Source organism: Narcine bancroftii, chromosome 9 (genome assembly GCF_036971445.1).
Source record: "Narcine bancroftii isolate sNarBan1 chromosome 9, sNarBan1.hap1, whole genome shotgun sequence".
In the NCBI taxonomy this organism is placed as follows: Eukaryota; Metazoa; Chordata; class Chondrichthyes; order Torpediniformes; family Narcinidae; genus Narcine; species Narcine bancroftii.
The window spans coordinates 52285544-52301675 of record NC_091477.1 but is presented as its reverse complement, the minus strand read 5'-3'; the positions used below and the strand labels follow the sequence as shown (position 1 = coordinate 52301675).

General features: G+C 47.9%; 1 protein-coding gene across 1 annotated transcript; it reads right to left on the bottom strand.

Moving 5' to 3' along the window:
• Window positions 1-8307: 8307 nt before the first annotated feature.
• Window positions 8308-11604, bottom strand: LOC138743542 (collagen, type I, alpha 1b-like). The gene has a single exon (XM_069899034.1). It carries the CDS (start codon window positions 11602-11604, stop codon window positions 8308-8310), a length of 3297 nt encoding a protein of 1098 aa, XP_069755135.1.
• Between the last annotated feature and the right edge of the window lie 4528 nt (window positions 11605-16132).

The following is a 16132-nucleotide window of genomic DNA, read 5'->3' as shown; positions in this document are numbered from 1 at the left end:
CCCTTTAAAACTTTCTAGTTAATAAAATTGTAGAGTGTGTCGAAAGGCTTGTTGATCCAAACCAAGGCTTTTATTAACAAGAAGACTGGAGCATATCACATGTAGGTCGACCAGTTCAGAATGACCTGGTCTGGCTAGGAGCAACCCTTTAAGATCTACCAGTCGGTATGGCTATGCTCTCAGCCAATCACAATCATCCTACACTACATTCTATACAGATACACATTGGTGATAGAATCTGTACTATCACACATCCCCCCAAATCACAGTGCCATCTGATCCCAAAGTGTAGCCTAATCCTCCTGCAATCTTTGAGGGTTCAATCTGCCAAAGAGTGATGGGTTAACAGAGGCTTCCATCCTCAAACTCAAAATATTAGAACTCATCTTTTAATGGGATAATTTCTATTGTTGGCTGGTTCAGGTGTTATTGAAACCACTGTCTACTATGTGTAATGGATACCATTAAACAGTCTGGCTGGACTAAATCAAAACTTATCTAAGCTATTAAAAATCTAAGTGGAAAGAGATCTGTCTATTTAGATTTTGGGAGAACTGGGAAGTTAATCCCTTGGAGAGAATGAAAGGAAGTGGCAGGAAATCATTTATCCCAGGCTTGTCATAGCTTCAACCTTAGTGAAACAAAAGGCTTAACAAGTTTCCTATATTTAAAAAAAAAGCATCTTCCGAACAAGAAAATTAAGTTAACTAATCTTCTTTGTTTGCACCACAGACCACTCTTTGACCACTTCTCCAAACCCAAAGAATCCAGGATAGATTTTGATTTTGTGCAGTGGTGGCTAATCAAAGCATTCTAATGGTATTAGTGAGCAAAATTTACCTATAAATATTCAAAGTACAGTATAACCCCCAGTATCCGGTAAATACAGGGATACAAGATAATGTGAATATTCCAGTTGCCTGAGACTCACTCATACAATGTTTAACTAATACACCTGCTTTAAGAATAAACATATTTGAAAAAAAAGTGTTGTTGTTTAAATATGTAAAGTTCACTTTAATCAGGTAATTCCTGTAACTTACAAAATTTAAATTTAAATTAAAACCCCAGTCGCTGGTGCTGTAACAGCGTTGCGGATGATGTGGTTTTGGAGCAGTTGATGTGGATGGCCGTGGATCAGGATCAGCACTCTTGACTGATGTACAAATATCAGCTTGTTTGAAGCCCCTTCTCCTCTCCTGTAATCTGCTGCACAACATGTTGAGAAATTAAGATATTCCTTGAGTGAATATTTCTTCTGATATTCCAGTGTTCTGTCATCAAAGTTTGTCTTTTTTTTTTAAACATGAAATTACATTTATATAACATTTTCACATTTTGGATCACCCCTTGATTCATGGGTTGAATCAATCTTGTCACATTTGGAGGGAGATAACAAAAAGTGACTATTCACAAGTTCCTCAGATGAGCACGACTATTGTCTAAAAGCAACATAACTTTATTGCTTTCCGACATGCCCTTCCTCAGCTGATCTGCAAAGGCAATGGAAGTTACAAAATCATTTTTCCAGGAGACTTTTTCAACTTCTTCCACCTCTTTGTCACTCACCTTCTCTGTTTGATTTTCTATTCCATGATTCTCAACACATCTTGTATTATCTCTTCTGTACTTAATGCATGTGTAACAAGAGTACCTTGATCTACATTAAACCATTCTTCAAGGTCACTTCGTGGCAAAGGCATCTTTTCAATAACAGAGTGAACCAACTCACACACTTCATAAATTTTTTTTCTTATCCTGTGAGTTGAAAACCCCTTAAACTTCTTGCTCATTGGATCCTTCCTCATACATTATGTGGCGACAACTTTTGCAAGCATCTTAATGTTTCATGCTTCACAGAATCTCAAGATCAACTTACATTGTAAGTAGCATCCTTGAGTGAATATTTCTTCTGATATTCCAGTGTTCTGCCATCAAAGTTTGTCTTTTTGTTTTAAACATGAAATTACATTTATATAACATTTTCACATTTTGGATCACCCCTTGATTCATGGGTTGAATCAATCTGGTCACATTTGGAGGGAGATAACAAAAAGTGACTATTCACAAGTTCCTCAGATGAGAACGACCATTGTCTAAAAGCAACATAACTTTATTGCTTTCCGACATACCCTTCCTGCACAAATTCCTTTTGACACTGGGGTCAGAGACGTCAACGTCCTTCCAAGCATTGGTCTGTGACTGATAACCAATAGCAAGGTGAGTGATGCCTTTAAAGCATTTTGGATTATCAAATTTTCCAACCACAGTCAGTTTTGCTCTGTGGCTGCCAGAAGCATTTGTAGAAAGAACCACAGTTATTCTTTCTTTATTCCAATGAAACCTCAAGCAACATTTTTAAATCGGCACTAGCCAAAGTAGTGTGAGGCAGACATTTCCACATTAACCCCGTCCTGTCAGCATTGTAAGCCAATTTCAGCAACTAGCTCACTAAGAACACTGCAAAACTTATCCGCTGCCTCAGGATTCACTGATTTCTGCTCATCAGTTAAGTCTAATATATGGATACCATGATAAATTTTGAATATGCTAAGCCAGCCATTTGTCAAAAAAATCTTCTCATAGAACTCCTTTCCTTTTTCTTGCAATATCGCTCCTGATATGCAACCACATTCTGTCCTTCTCAAACTAAACCATTCATAAAGAGCCCGGTTGAGTAAGTTCATTTTATTTGTACATTTTATTTAATTTTTAAGAAAAAAATATATACACATGCATATTAAGCCTATAAATAACCCCTCCACTCCTTAAGAGAAAGGAAAAGAATTAGTGGACAGAGGTGGGGGGGAAGAAGAAGTAAAAGCAAAGGTGGGGGAGGAAGAGCTGGCATCAACATTTAATACAAAGAAATAAAAATAAAAATATTAAATTAATAATAAGGGATGAAATTAAATATAATATTTAATAGACTAAACTATCCAGGCATTTCATTCCGATGAGGCTGCCAAATATCGAAGAACATGTTATATTCATTTCTAAAAAATTTCCTCCGAGGATTTACATCTGTGCATTTCCATATCCAAATGATCAATCCGTAAGAGGGAATCAGATTTCCACGTTATCGCTATAAATTTCCTAGCTATTGACAAAGTGATTTTAGTCAATTTGGATAAACTTTTAGGGGAAGTTAACATTCATGACAACCATAATTTTCATTAATATTGTTCCCCCAAATTTATCTAAAAAGGTCTCAATTTCTTCCATAACCAGGGAGAACGTATAAAAGCACCTAAAACACAGATTTGAGATTTCTGATTTACCATTTTGTACCTTATAAGGTGGAAATATAGTTGAAGAAAAAAAGAGGAAATATATCATTCTAGATCTTGAATTAATAAGAGCTGTCATATTATCCAAGCATAAATTCGACCAGCATTGAACAATTACAATGCCCAAATCCAATTCCCATTTCGCCCGAGATCTACGCAATCCAATTTTTGGCCTTTGATTTGGAGCAGGAAATACATAGTAGAAATAAATTTAGTTTCATTCCCCTTTCAAATCAGAACCTCCATGTATGTGCACATCATTTGGCCTAATGATGAGTAAGTCCATCTTGAAGGTGCAAACCGTGTTTTGTTGCTCAACACTTCTATTAGTGTCGGACTTCATACAAGTCTCTTTAATTTTCTGACACTGGGCCTTAACATCATAGATGGTTGATGAGCCAATGTTAAATTCCTGTACAACTTTCACCTTTTTCCAGTTTCATATCCAGTATCTCCAGCTTCTGTTTAAGGTTTAAGCACTGCACGTTTTCATCTGTCTGGTTGGTTTTTGCCTTTGGCAAAGTTCAGGGGAGAAATTGGTCCAAAATAATGTCCTGAAAAACAGAATCTCTGTTTGTTTACCTTAGTTGCAAGGCAGGTTGCAAATGTCACTTGCGTGTGAGTGGTGGGTTGGTCAACTAATGGTGAGGCACAACAATTGCAAACTTTCATATTTTTACCTGTTATTTTATTCTTATTTATTTCACATTTGTTTATTAATTTATTTTTTCTGGATAATGGGGATTTTACTGTATTTTGCAATGTCCTTCAAAATTTGTCGATGATCTTCAATACAGGCTCAGATATCTTACACCATGCTACCTGATCAATGACTGCTAGAATGTATGGTCATCGGAGGCAGAAATATAGGGTTGTTTGCCAGCTACTGCACCAGTGGTGCTTAAATGCTGAATGAAAACCCTCATATTTGAGACATAATTCACTTTACTGAACCATTGACCATTTCCCCCATACTTTATCCCTTGGCCCATTTATTTTCCTTATGTATTCAGGTATGCAAACACTGAATCTGAAAATTGAGGGTTCAAGTCCCCTTTTAACTTTAAATTGAGAGATACAGACCCTTCCAGCCATTAGCTCGCACCACTCAAACACTCCAATTAACCTTCTAAACCCATACATATTTGGAACACGAGAGGAAACTCACCCAGACACGTGGAGAATGTATTAACTCCTAACAGACAGCATTGTCCTTTCTGGAGACATGCAGACTGATTTTCATGCAAAATGTGGATGAAATACTGCACTGACAGAAGTACTATATTTTAAGCTTAAATTTTAAACTGAGACTACTTCATACCCAGGTTGATCTTAACGATCACTAGAATAAATTAATTGCTGATTATTGCTGGTTCTGGTTCCCTGCTGCTTGAATAACAGACTGAACAGTTAAAACAAATGGGGGACAACTGCCTCACAAGTGAGTACAATCCTCATCTCAGGTGCTGACTATTCTTTTCTCAGATAGTAGAAAATGTTTGGAATTCTCTGCCCTGAGGATGGTGCAGGCCAAATCATTAGATACATTTAAGATAGAGAGCAATAAATATTTGAAAGATCAAGGAATTTAGGGTTATGGGGAACTGGCAAAGAAGGGGAGTTGAGGCCAGTATAAATCAGCCATGATCATGTTGAACAGTATAGCAGAGTTGAGGGGCCAAATGGCCCACTACCGATCTTCTACATTGAAACCTCATTAGAACACGATTCATTAATCTGCAGAATCGCTTCTAGCGTGGGTGTCTGTGGATCCCAAACTTTGCAATTAAGTTGATTAAATTTCAGAATCCCAATAATAAAAGAATGTGCTTGCTTTCTTTCATTGAAATTGTTAGTTTTAGATAACGGATCCTTCGAAAACTGGTAATATTTGGGTTTGATTATCCGTGGACACTCTGACGTATATGCATCTGTTCCGTAACTCGGCTGTAACACGGTATGAAATCTTGGACCCCAACTACCGCATTCTAATGAGGTTTTACTGTATTCTCGTGTGAAGTTTGCATTTACTTCACCTGACTTATGTGAATTTCCCCCCATATCCTAGACATGTGAATTATGATCAGGCAATAAAGAGTCAAGGATTACCATTCTGAAGGTGGTGCTGGAACACAGGGGCCTGGGGTTTTGTGCACACCAATGTGATTCAAGGGTGAAGAAGAGCTCAGGCTTGAAACATCGACTGCCTATTATTTTAATTGAACACTGCATGACCTGCTGAGTTTCTACAGCACATTTGTACACTGCAGAAGACGCCATCATTGGGAGATTTCTTGTTTACCTCCTGGAGATAAATTTGACTGGACCTGAGGAAACATTATTATATTTTTCTGACCACAGAACAGGCCTCCTCTCCATTTCCATTACATTCGTCATTATGGCTTGATGAAGAAAGGAAGTTTCATTTCAGAATCAAAATTTATTGTCATGAACAAGTCATGAAATTCAATGTTTTGTAGCAGCGTCATAGTGGAAACATTCATATTCTAACCATCTTACAACATTATATAAAAGTGCTGAAAAGTAGTCTCTGGTTCACTGATCATTCAGGAGTCTGATGGCAGCAGGGAAGAAGCTGTCCTTGTGCCGTTGAGTACTCCTCTTTAGGCTCCTGTACCTTTTTCCTGACGGTAGCAGAATGAAGAGGGCATGGCCTGGGTGGTGGGGGTCTTAGAGGATAGAAGTTGCTTTTTTAAGACACTGCCTCATGTGAATGTCCTTGATGGAGTGAAGTCTGGTGCCTGTGATGTCACAGGCCAAATTAACAACCTTGGAGTTTATTCTTGTCCTGGGAGTTGACACCTCCATACCAGACAGTGATGCAACCAGACAGAATGCTCTCCAAGGTACATCTATAGAAATTTACGAGAGACTTTGATAACATACTGAATCTCCTAAAGCACCTCACATAGTTTAGCGGCTGGTGATCTTTCTCTGAATGTATCAATGTGAAGGCTCCAGGACAGATCCTCAGAGATGTTGACACCCAGGAATTCAAAGTCCTTGACCCCCTCCACTACTGAGCTCTCTACGAGGACTAGGTCGTGTTCCCCTGACTTCCTCATGAAGTCTAAAATCATCTCCTTAGTTTTGCTGATATTGAGTACAAGTTGTTGCCGTTACATCATTCAATACATTGATTTATCTCCCTCCTGTACTCTTAATCATTGCTATTTGTCATTCTGTCGACAACTGTAGCGTCATTAGCAAACTTGTAGATGGCATTGGAATTGTTCCTGGCCACACCGTCATTGGTGTATTATGAGTAAAGCAGTGGGATAAGCACACATCCTTGGGGTATGCCTGTGTTGATAATTAATGAGAAGTCATTGTTTCCAATTCCTACCGAATGTGGTTACAGAGGCCTTGAGTTTGTAGCTTCTTGACCAGCCCTAAGGAAATAATGGTATTGAAGGCAGACCTGTAGTCTAGGAAGAGCAGTTGTATGTATAAATTGGTGTTTTCATGGTGATCCAGAACTTTTTCAGAATCTAGGAATCTCTGATAAAGCTATCATTTATTGACCATACCCAATTATTCACATGTCATCTGTTGACCATATTATATTTCAGATTTATTATCAGTGTACATGCATGACATCACATGCAACCCTGAGATTCCTTTTTCTTGTGGGTGTGGCAGAATTACCACTATTTGTAAGTGCAAAAAATAAACTGTATACAACATGCACATATAAACAAAAGAACTGTAAACAGATAACAAATGTCAACAAACTGACTGCAATAGTCAGAGCAAAGGAAAATCAATAATGTGCACAAGAGTCCTTACACGAGTCTCCAATTGAGTTTGTCATTGAGGTGTATGATGGTAGCAGAGAAGCAACTGTACCTGAACCTTGTGGTGTGAGTCTTGTGCCACCTATACCTCTTTCTTGATGGCAATATTAAAAACAAAGTTCTGGGTGATGTGGGTCTTTGATGATTGTTGCTACCCTCCGACAGCAGTGTTTCCTGTAGATTTACTCAATAGTGAGCAGGGTTTTGTCTGTGATGTCCTGGGCTGTGTCCATTAGTTTTTGGAGGGCTCAGGGTGTTTCCGTACCAGACTGTGATGCAGTCGGTCAGCACACTTTTCACCACACCTCTAGAAGTTTGCCAGACCTCTGCAAACTCCTGAGGAAGTAGAGGCACTGATGTGCTTTCTTCACAATGCCTTTGGTATTGCTGTTGGGTCCAGGAAAGATCTTTGTTCACCCTCTCCAGCTCTGATTCCCCCAATGATCACTGGATTGTACACCTCTGGCTTTCCTTTCCTGAAGTCAACAAGCAGCTTAGTTTTAGTGACATTGAGTGCAAGTTTGGTGTTGGTGCACCATTCAACCAAGTTTTCAATCTCCATCCTGTATGCTCACTCATCTCCATCCTTTATACAACCCACTACCGTCGTATCGTCAGCAAATTTGTAGATGGTATTATTGCCATACTGAGCTACACAGTTGTAGGTGTAAAGTGAGTAGAGCAGGATGGTTAAGAACACAGCCCTGTGATGCCCCAGTACTGATGAAGATTGAGGAGGACAAGTTCTCACCAATTCTTTCAGATTGTGGTTTGGAGGTGAGCAAATCTATGATCTAATTAGACAGTGTAGTGCTTAGTCCCAGGTCTTGGTGTTTGTTGATCAGTTTTGAGGGGATGATGGTGTTAAATGCCAAACTGTAGTTCAAAAAATATCCTGATTTACTGGCCAACTATTGATGGAGAGGCATCAGATGCTGAATACAAACAAAAATAAGCAGCAAAACCTTTTAAGGTCATTTGAACTAACCAACATGTCAGCATCATTATACAATTAAACATGCTACATTAAATAAAAGTTCATTTAATTTTTCTCCGACTTCCTACGTTATACATAAAATCTGCAATTATTTTTGTGTTCAGCTTGAGGTTGTCTATCATTTCTTTTTCAGGAAGAAAACTTTTTGAAAAAGATTTCTTGTCCAGTATAACTAGACTAGCTACACTTTCATTCAAATCATTTAAGTACATGGCGTTGGAAGGCCCGGCCGGCGCCGCAGGGGGCGTTGGAAGGCCCGGCCGGCGCCGCAGGGGGCGTTGGAAGGCCCGGCCGGCGCCGCAGGGGGCGTTGGAAGGCCCGGCCGGCGCCGCAGGGGGCGTTGGAAGGCCCGGCCGGCGCCGCAGGGGGCGTTGGAAGGCCCGGCCGGCGCCGCAGGGGGCGTTGGAAGGCCCGGCCGGCGCCGCAGGGGGCGTTGGAAGGCCCGGCCGGCGCCGCAGGGGGCGTTGGAAGGCCCGGCCGGCGCCGCAGGGGGCGTTGGAAGGCCCGGCCGGCGCCGCAGGGGGCGTTGGAAGGCCCGGCCGGCGCCGCAGGGGGCGTTGGAAGGCCCGGCCGGCGCCGCAGGGGGCGTTGGAAGGCCCGGCCGGCGCCGCAGGGGGCGTTGGAAGGCCCGGCCGGCGCCGCAGGGGGCGTTGGAAGGCCCGGCCGGCGCCGCAGGGGGCGTTGGAAGGCCCGGCCGGCGCCGCAGGGGGCGTTGGAAGGCCCGGCCGGCGCCGCAGGGGGCGTTGGAAGGCCCGGCCGGCGCCGCAGGGGGCGTTGGAAGGCCCGGCCGGCGCCGCAGGGGGCGTTGGAAGGCCCGGCCGGCGCCGCAGGGGGCGTTGGAAGGCCCGGCCGGCGCCGCAGGGGGCGTTGGAAGGCCCGGCCGGCGCCGCAGGGGGCGTTGGAAGGCCCGGCCGGCGCCGCAGGGGGCGTTGGAAGGCCCGGCCGGCGCCGCAGGGGGCGTTGGAAGGCCCGGCCGGCGCCGCAGGGGGCGTTGGAAGGCCCGGCCGGCGCCGCAGGGGGCGTTGGAAGGCCCGGCCGGCGCCGCAGGGGGCGTTGGAAGGCCCGGCCGGCGCCGCAGGGGGCGTTGGAAGGCCCGGCCGGCGCCGCAGGGGGCGTTGGAAGGCCCGGCCGGCGCCGCAGGGGGCGTTGGAAGGCCCGGCCGGCGCCGCAGGGGGCGTTGGAAGGCCCGGCCGGCGCCGCAGGGGGCGTTGGAAGGCCCGGCCGGCGCCGCAGGGGGCGTTGGAAGGCCCGGCCGGCGCCGCAGGGGGCGTTGGAAGGCCCGGCCGGCGCCGCAGGGGGCGTTGGAAGGCCCGGCCGGCGCCGCAGGGGGCGTTGGAAGGCCCGGCCGGCGCCGCAGGGGGCGTTGGAAGGCCCGGCCGGCGCCGCAGGGGGCGTTGGAAGGCCCGGCCGGCGCCGCAGGGGGCGTTGGAAGGCCCGGCCGGCGCCGCAGGGGGCGTTGGAAGGCCCGGCCGGCGCCGCAGGGGGCGTTGGAAGGCCCGGCCGGCGCCGCAGGGGGCGTTGGAAGGCCCGGCCGGCGCCGCAGGGGGCGTTGGAAGGCCCGGCCGGCGCCGCAGGGGGCGTTGGAAGGCCCGGCCGGCGCCGCAGGGGGCGTTGGAAGGCCCGGCCGGCGCCGCAGGGGGCGTTGGAAGGCCCGGCCGGCGCCGCAGGGGGCGTTGGAAGGCCCGGCCGGCGCCGCAGGGGGCGTTGGAAGGCCCGGCCGGCGCCGCAGGGGGCGTTGGAAGGCCCGGCCGGCGCCGCAGGGGGCGTTGGAAGGCCCGGCCGGCGCCGCAGGGGGCGTTGGAAGGCCCGGCCGGCGCCGCAGGGGGCGTTGGAAGGCCCGGCCGGCGCCGCAGGGGGCGTTGGAAGGCCCGGCCGGCGCCGCAGGGGGCGTTGGAAGGCCCGGCCGGCGCCGCAGGGGGCGTTGGAAGGCCCGGCCGGCGCCGCAGGGGGCGTTGGAAGGCCCGGCCGGCGCCGCAGGGGGCGTTGGAAGGCCCGGCCGGCGCCGCAGGGGGCGTTGGAAGGCCCGGCCGGCGCCGCAGGGGGCGTTGGAAGGCCCGGCCGGCGCCGCAGGGGGCGTTGGAAGGCCCGGCCGGCGCCGCAGGGGGCGTTGGAAGGCCCGGCCGGCGCCGCAGGGGGCGTTGGAAGGCCCGGCCGGCGCCGCAGGGGGCGTTGGAAGGCCCGGCCGGCGCCGCAGGGGGCATTGGAAGGCCCGGCCGGCGCCGCAGGGGGCGTTGGAAGGCCCGGCCGGCGCCGCAGGGGGCGTTGGAAGGCCCGGCCGGCGCCGCAGGGGGCGTTGGAAGGCCCGGCCGGCGCCGCAGGGGGCGTTGGAAGGCCCGGCCGGCGCCGCAGGGGGCGTTGGAAGGCCCGGCCGGCGCCGCAGGGGGCGTTGGAAGGCCCGGCCGGCGCCGCAGGGGGCGTTGGAAGGCCCGGCCGGCGCCGCAGGGGGCGTTGGAAGGCCCGGCCGGCGCCGCAGGGGGCGTTGGAAGGCCCGGCCGGCGCCGCAGGGGGCGTTGGAAGGCCCGGCCGGCGCCGCAGGGGGCGTTGGAAGGCCCGGCCGGCGCCGCAGGGGGCGTTGGAAGGCCCGGCCGGCGCCGCAGGGGGCGTTGGAAGGCCCGGCCGGCGCCGCAGGGGGCGTTGGAAGGCCCGGCCGGCGCCGCAGGGGGCGTTGGAAGGCCCGGCCGGCGCCGCAGGGGGCGTTGGAAGGCCCGGCCGGCGCCGCAGGGGGCGTTGGAAGGCCCGGCCGGCGCCGCAGGGGGCGTTGGAAGGCCCGGCCGGCGCCGCAGGGGGCGTTGGAAGGCCCGGCCGGCGCCGCAGGGGGCGTTGGAAGGCCCGGCCGGCGCCGCAGGGGGCGTTGGAAGGCCCGGCCGGCGCCGCAGGGGGCGTTGGAAGGCCCGGCCGGCGCCGCAGGGGGCGTTGGAAGGCCCGGCCGGCGCCGCAGGGGGCGTTGGAAGGCCCGGCCGGCGCCGCAGGGGGCGTTGGAAGGCCCGGCCGGCGCCGCAGGGGGCGTTGGAAGGCCCGGCCGGCGCCGCAGGGGGCGTTGGAAGGCCCGGCCGGCGCCGCAGGGGGCGTTGGAAGGCCCGGCCGGCGCCGCAGGGGGCGTTGGAAGGCCCGGCCGGCGCCGCAGGGGGCGTTGGAAGGCCCGGCCGGCGCCGCAGGGGGCGTTGGAAGGCCCGGCCGGCGCCGCAGGGGGCGTTGGAAGGCCCGGCCGGCGCCGCAGGGGGCGTTGGAAGGCCCGGCCGGCGCCGCAGGGGGCGTTGGAAGGCCCGGTCGGCGCAGCAGTTCGTGTTGTAAGGCCCGGTTTGTGCAGCAGTTCGTGTTGTAAGGCCCGGTCGGCGCAGCAGTTCGTGTTGTAAGGCCCGGTCTGTGCAGCAGTTCGTGTTGTAAGGCCCGGTTGGTGCAGCAGTTCGTGTTGGAAGGCCCGGTTGGTGCAGCAGTTCAGGTTGATGGCCCGATTGGTGCAGCAGTTCAGGTTGATGGCCCGATTGGTGCAGCAGTTCATGTTGAAGGTCCGGTTGGTGCAGCAGTTGATGTTGGAAGGCCTGGTTTGTGCAGCAGTTCATGTTGGAAGGCCCGGTTGGTGCAGCAGTTCATGTTGGAAGGCCCGGTTGCTTTAGCAGTTAGTGCAAAGCTGTTTCAGCATTAGCAATAGGGTGTCAATCCCACACTACATTTGTACATTTTCCCCTTGTCTGCATGGGTTGTTCCGGTTGCTGCAGTTTCCTCCTAGCGTTCAAAGTGTACTGTGTGTTGTGGGTTGATTGGGCGACATGGGCTCATGGGCCAAAAAGGCCTGTTTCGATGCTGTTGTCTAAATTTATTTTTAAAATTATAAAAATATCAAACGATACAGGTCCTAGCATTGAAACACCACTGGTCATAGGCTTTCAATCAGGGAAGCACCCCTCCTCCACCTCTTCTCTGACTAAGTTAATTTACTAATATCCACTATACCAACTCAATGTGAATCCCATACGACTTAATCTTCCAGACCAGTCTTCCATAAGTGGCCTTATCAAATGTTTTACTGAAATCCATTAGGAGAATATCCACTACTCTCTCCTTGTCAATCATGTCATTGTTTCTACACAAGCTTGGATCGATTGAATAAGATAGGGTACGCCCAACTACTCCTGAAGCCCTGCATGCAAGTTTAAGACTTACAAGTTGAGATCTCAAATTAGCAAGTCAGGGACACAAGTGTACTTCTGACACGTTTTATCTTAAATTGCAATAATGCTGTATAAAAGTGTAAAAACTGTTGAGTCCTCTGAGCCAGCCTGTACTGTTATGGGATGATAACCCTAAATTGATACAAACTGCTACCATTGCTATTCATCCCATTTTCACTGTAAAATGATAATAACCCTTCGTTCAGAATGTCCCCAAATGTCATTAGTTCTATTTCACTTACTAGAAATGAGATTTAGCAAAAACACCCTCTTTTATCTCAATTGAAAATGTAGAGAATCTAGCAACTGAAGTTATATTTTTGGAAGTTATTAGCTCAGAAAGCGCAAGAAATGTTTTTCTCAATGCAACCGTGATCAGTATTCCACAATGCTTTATAATCTGGTTAAAATTGTGAATCATTCTAGGGCTATGACAAGGTCCTCAGTAAAATTAGGATTGGAAATTGCAACCTAATTCTAACAACACTGCATTTTTTTGACAATTCATTGCTTATAATGAAACAAGGAACAATGAAAATTTCATTTAAATAAGTTTTGATAATAACACCATTACTCACAGCTTAACTGTATGCAGCCCAATCTTGTTAACTTGGCTGCAGTTGCAAATCCTGATAATTTATGTTTTCTTAAATGCTTTGAAATTCAGGTGAAAATTGAAAAATGTTCTCATTATTTTGACAGACCTCATCTTTCTTCTTTGTTGTTTCCATCTGCTTAGCTGGAGAAGTAACAAAGGCAATAAAGCCATATCAACTAGAAACCCCCAATAAAGAAAGAGATTGTCTTCATATATGTCCACTTAATACAAGTTTGTTGCAAGTGATAGCTATCCATCGTTCTAAGTACAAGTACATGATCCTTTATCCGGAATCCTAGGAGAACAGTGTGTTCCAAATTTCAGATTTTTCTGGATTTCGGAAAGCCAGATTTAAGCCCAACCAAATTGTGCTGCCAAATCCACCCCCACCCCCTTCCAGTCACCCGGATGTCTCTCCCCCCACCCCTCTCACCCGCCCGATTTGTGCTGCTGGTCCCTCCCCCACCTGTCTCGTGCTGCCTGTCTCTCACCACTTGCCGGATTTTGGAGCTTTCTGCATTTTAGATGTCCGGATAAAGGATCGTAGACCTCTAACATTATAAAGAGGAATACTCATCGAGATAAAATTGAATGGTGACAGATTCTACAACAATGGGGATTGCTATATAGTGTCCAAAACAGATGCAAAGTCTCCAAACCAATCTTTTGGTGCTAGAATGTGACCAATGCATTTTGACACCTTGTCCTCATTAATAGGTTTCTCTCCTACTATACTGACCATCAGGGTACAATGTGGATTCAATGTACAATGTGGATTAATTGTGACCATCTTCCAAAGCAAACCACCATAAGTGACCTTGTCAAAGTCAATTTCATCAACATCTACAGCCCTATTCTCATTAATCCTTTTGTGTTGTTTCCATACATGTCCCAGTTGTGCTTGATAGGTTGCATTCAACTCCTTCTGAAGCTTGCCAGACCAGCAGAAATGTTACCTGGCTTCCCCACTGGATTAGCCTTGGAAAGGCAGTGCTTGGGTGATCTTGGAAGGATCTCCAATGACCTGGTGCCTCTCCAAGAGCATAATCTTTGTAAAAAAAAAAGTGGAGAGTTTTATCAAAATAGGCCATGTGTTGAAGCTAGTAGTAACCCCTTCACACAATATCATGAGACAGAAGTAAAACATCAATTTGGGATCATTCTACTGATAAAACCATAAAACCACTTACAGCACAGAACAGGCCAGTTCGGCCCTACTAGTCCATGCCGTAACAAATCCCCACCCTCCTAATCCCACTGACCAGCACCCAGTCCATAACCCTCCAGTCCTCTCCTATCCATGTAACTATCCAGTCTTTCCTTAAATGTAACCAATGATCCCACCTCGACCACATTTGTCGGAAGCTAATTTCACATCCCTACCACCCTTTGCGTAAAGAAATTTCCCCTCATGTTCCCATTATAATTTTCCCCCTTCGATCTTAAACCATGCCTTCTAGTTTGAATCTCCCCCACTCTTAATTGAAAAAGCATATCCACGTTTACTCTGTCTGTCCCTTTAAAAATCTTAAACACCTCTATCAAGTCCCCTCTCAATCTTCTACGCTCCAGAGAAAAAAAAGCCCCAGTCTGCACAACCTTTCCCTGTAACTCAAACCTTGAAATCCTGTCAACATTCTCGTGAACCTTCTCTGCACTCTCTCTATTTTGTTTATATCTTTCCTATAATTTGGTGACCAAAACTGTACACAGTACTCCAAATTTGGCCTCACCAATGCCTTGTACAATTTCATCATAACCTCCCTACTCTTGAATTCAATACTCCGATTTATGAAGGCCAACATTCCAAATGCCTTTTTCACCACACCATCTACCTGAGTATCAGCCTTGAGGGAACTATTTACCACAACTCCTAAATCCCTTTGTTGCTCTGCACATCTCAATAGCCTACCATTTAATACATATGACCTATTTAGATTTGCCTTTCCAAAATGTAACACCTCACACTTATCTGTATTAAATTCCATCAGCCATTTCTCAGCCCACACCTCCAGCCTTCCTAAATCACCTTTTAATCTACAGTAATCTTCCTCACTGACAACAACACCACCAATCTTTGTATCATCCGCAAACTTGCTTATCCAGTTCTCCACCCCTACTTCCAGATCATTAATATATATATAACAAACAATAGTGGACCGAGGACCGATCCCTGAGGAACTCCACTAGTCACCAGCCTCCAATTGGACAAACAATTTTCTACCACTACTCTCTGACACCTCCCATCCAACCATTGCTGAATCCATTTCACTGCCTCATTTATACCTAATGCCTCCACCTTTTTTCCTAACCTCCTGTGGGGAACTTTGTCAAAAGCTTCACTAAAGTCTAAATAGACAACATCCACAGCTTTCCCTTCATCAACCTTTTTTGTAACTCCCTCGAAAAACTCAATCAGGTTTGTCAAGCATGATCTACCCCTGACAAAACCATGCTGATTACTCCCTAGCAATCCCTGTACCTCCAAATATTTGTAAATACCATCCCTCAGAACACTTTCCATCAACTTGCCCACCACAGACGTCAGACTCACGGGCCTATAATTCCCAGGTTTACATTTGGACCCTTTCTTAAACAGCGGAACCACATGCACCACCCTCCAATTCTTTGGCACTACCCCTGTGGCCAGTGACATCCTAAATATCTCTGCAAATGGCCCCACTTATCTGTCCACTAGCCTTCCTGAGTGTCCTTGGGAATATTTTGTCCGGTCCCGGAAATTTATCCACCTTTATCTTTTTCAACACAGCCATCACTACCTCCTTGGTTATTCTTATATGCTTCATTACCTCCCCACTATTTTTCTTTACCTCAACTGCTTCAATTTTTTTTTCCTAGTGAATACCGAGGCAAAGAAATCATTCAAAATTTCCCCCATTTCCTCTGACTTCTCACTCAGCCTACCCTCGCTATCTACAAGGGGTCCAATTTTATCCCTCACTAATCTTACTTTTAATGTACTTATAGAAACCCTTTGGATTTATTTTTACTGTCTGCCAAAGCCTCTTTGTGCCTTTTTTTGGCCTTTCTAATTTCTTTCTTAAGATTCCTTCTACACTCCTTGTAGTCCTCCTTCAAATTGTCAGCTCCCTGTTCTTTATACCTCTTGTACACCTCCCTTTTTCTCCTAACCAAATTTCCAATATTCCTCGAAAACCAAGCCTCCCTATGACTTCCAGCCTTTCCTTTGATCCTCACTGGGACATAACTACTCTGTACCCTCAAAATTTCTTTTTTGA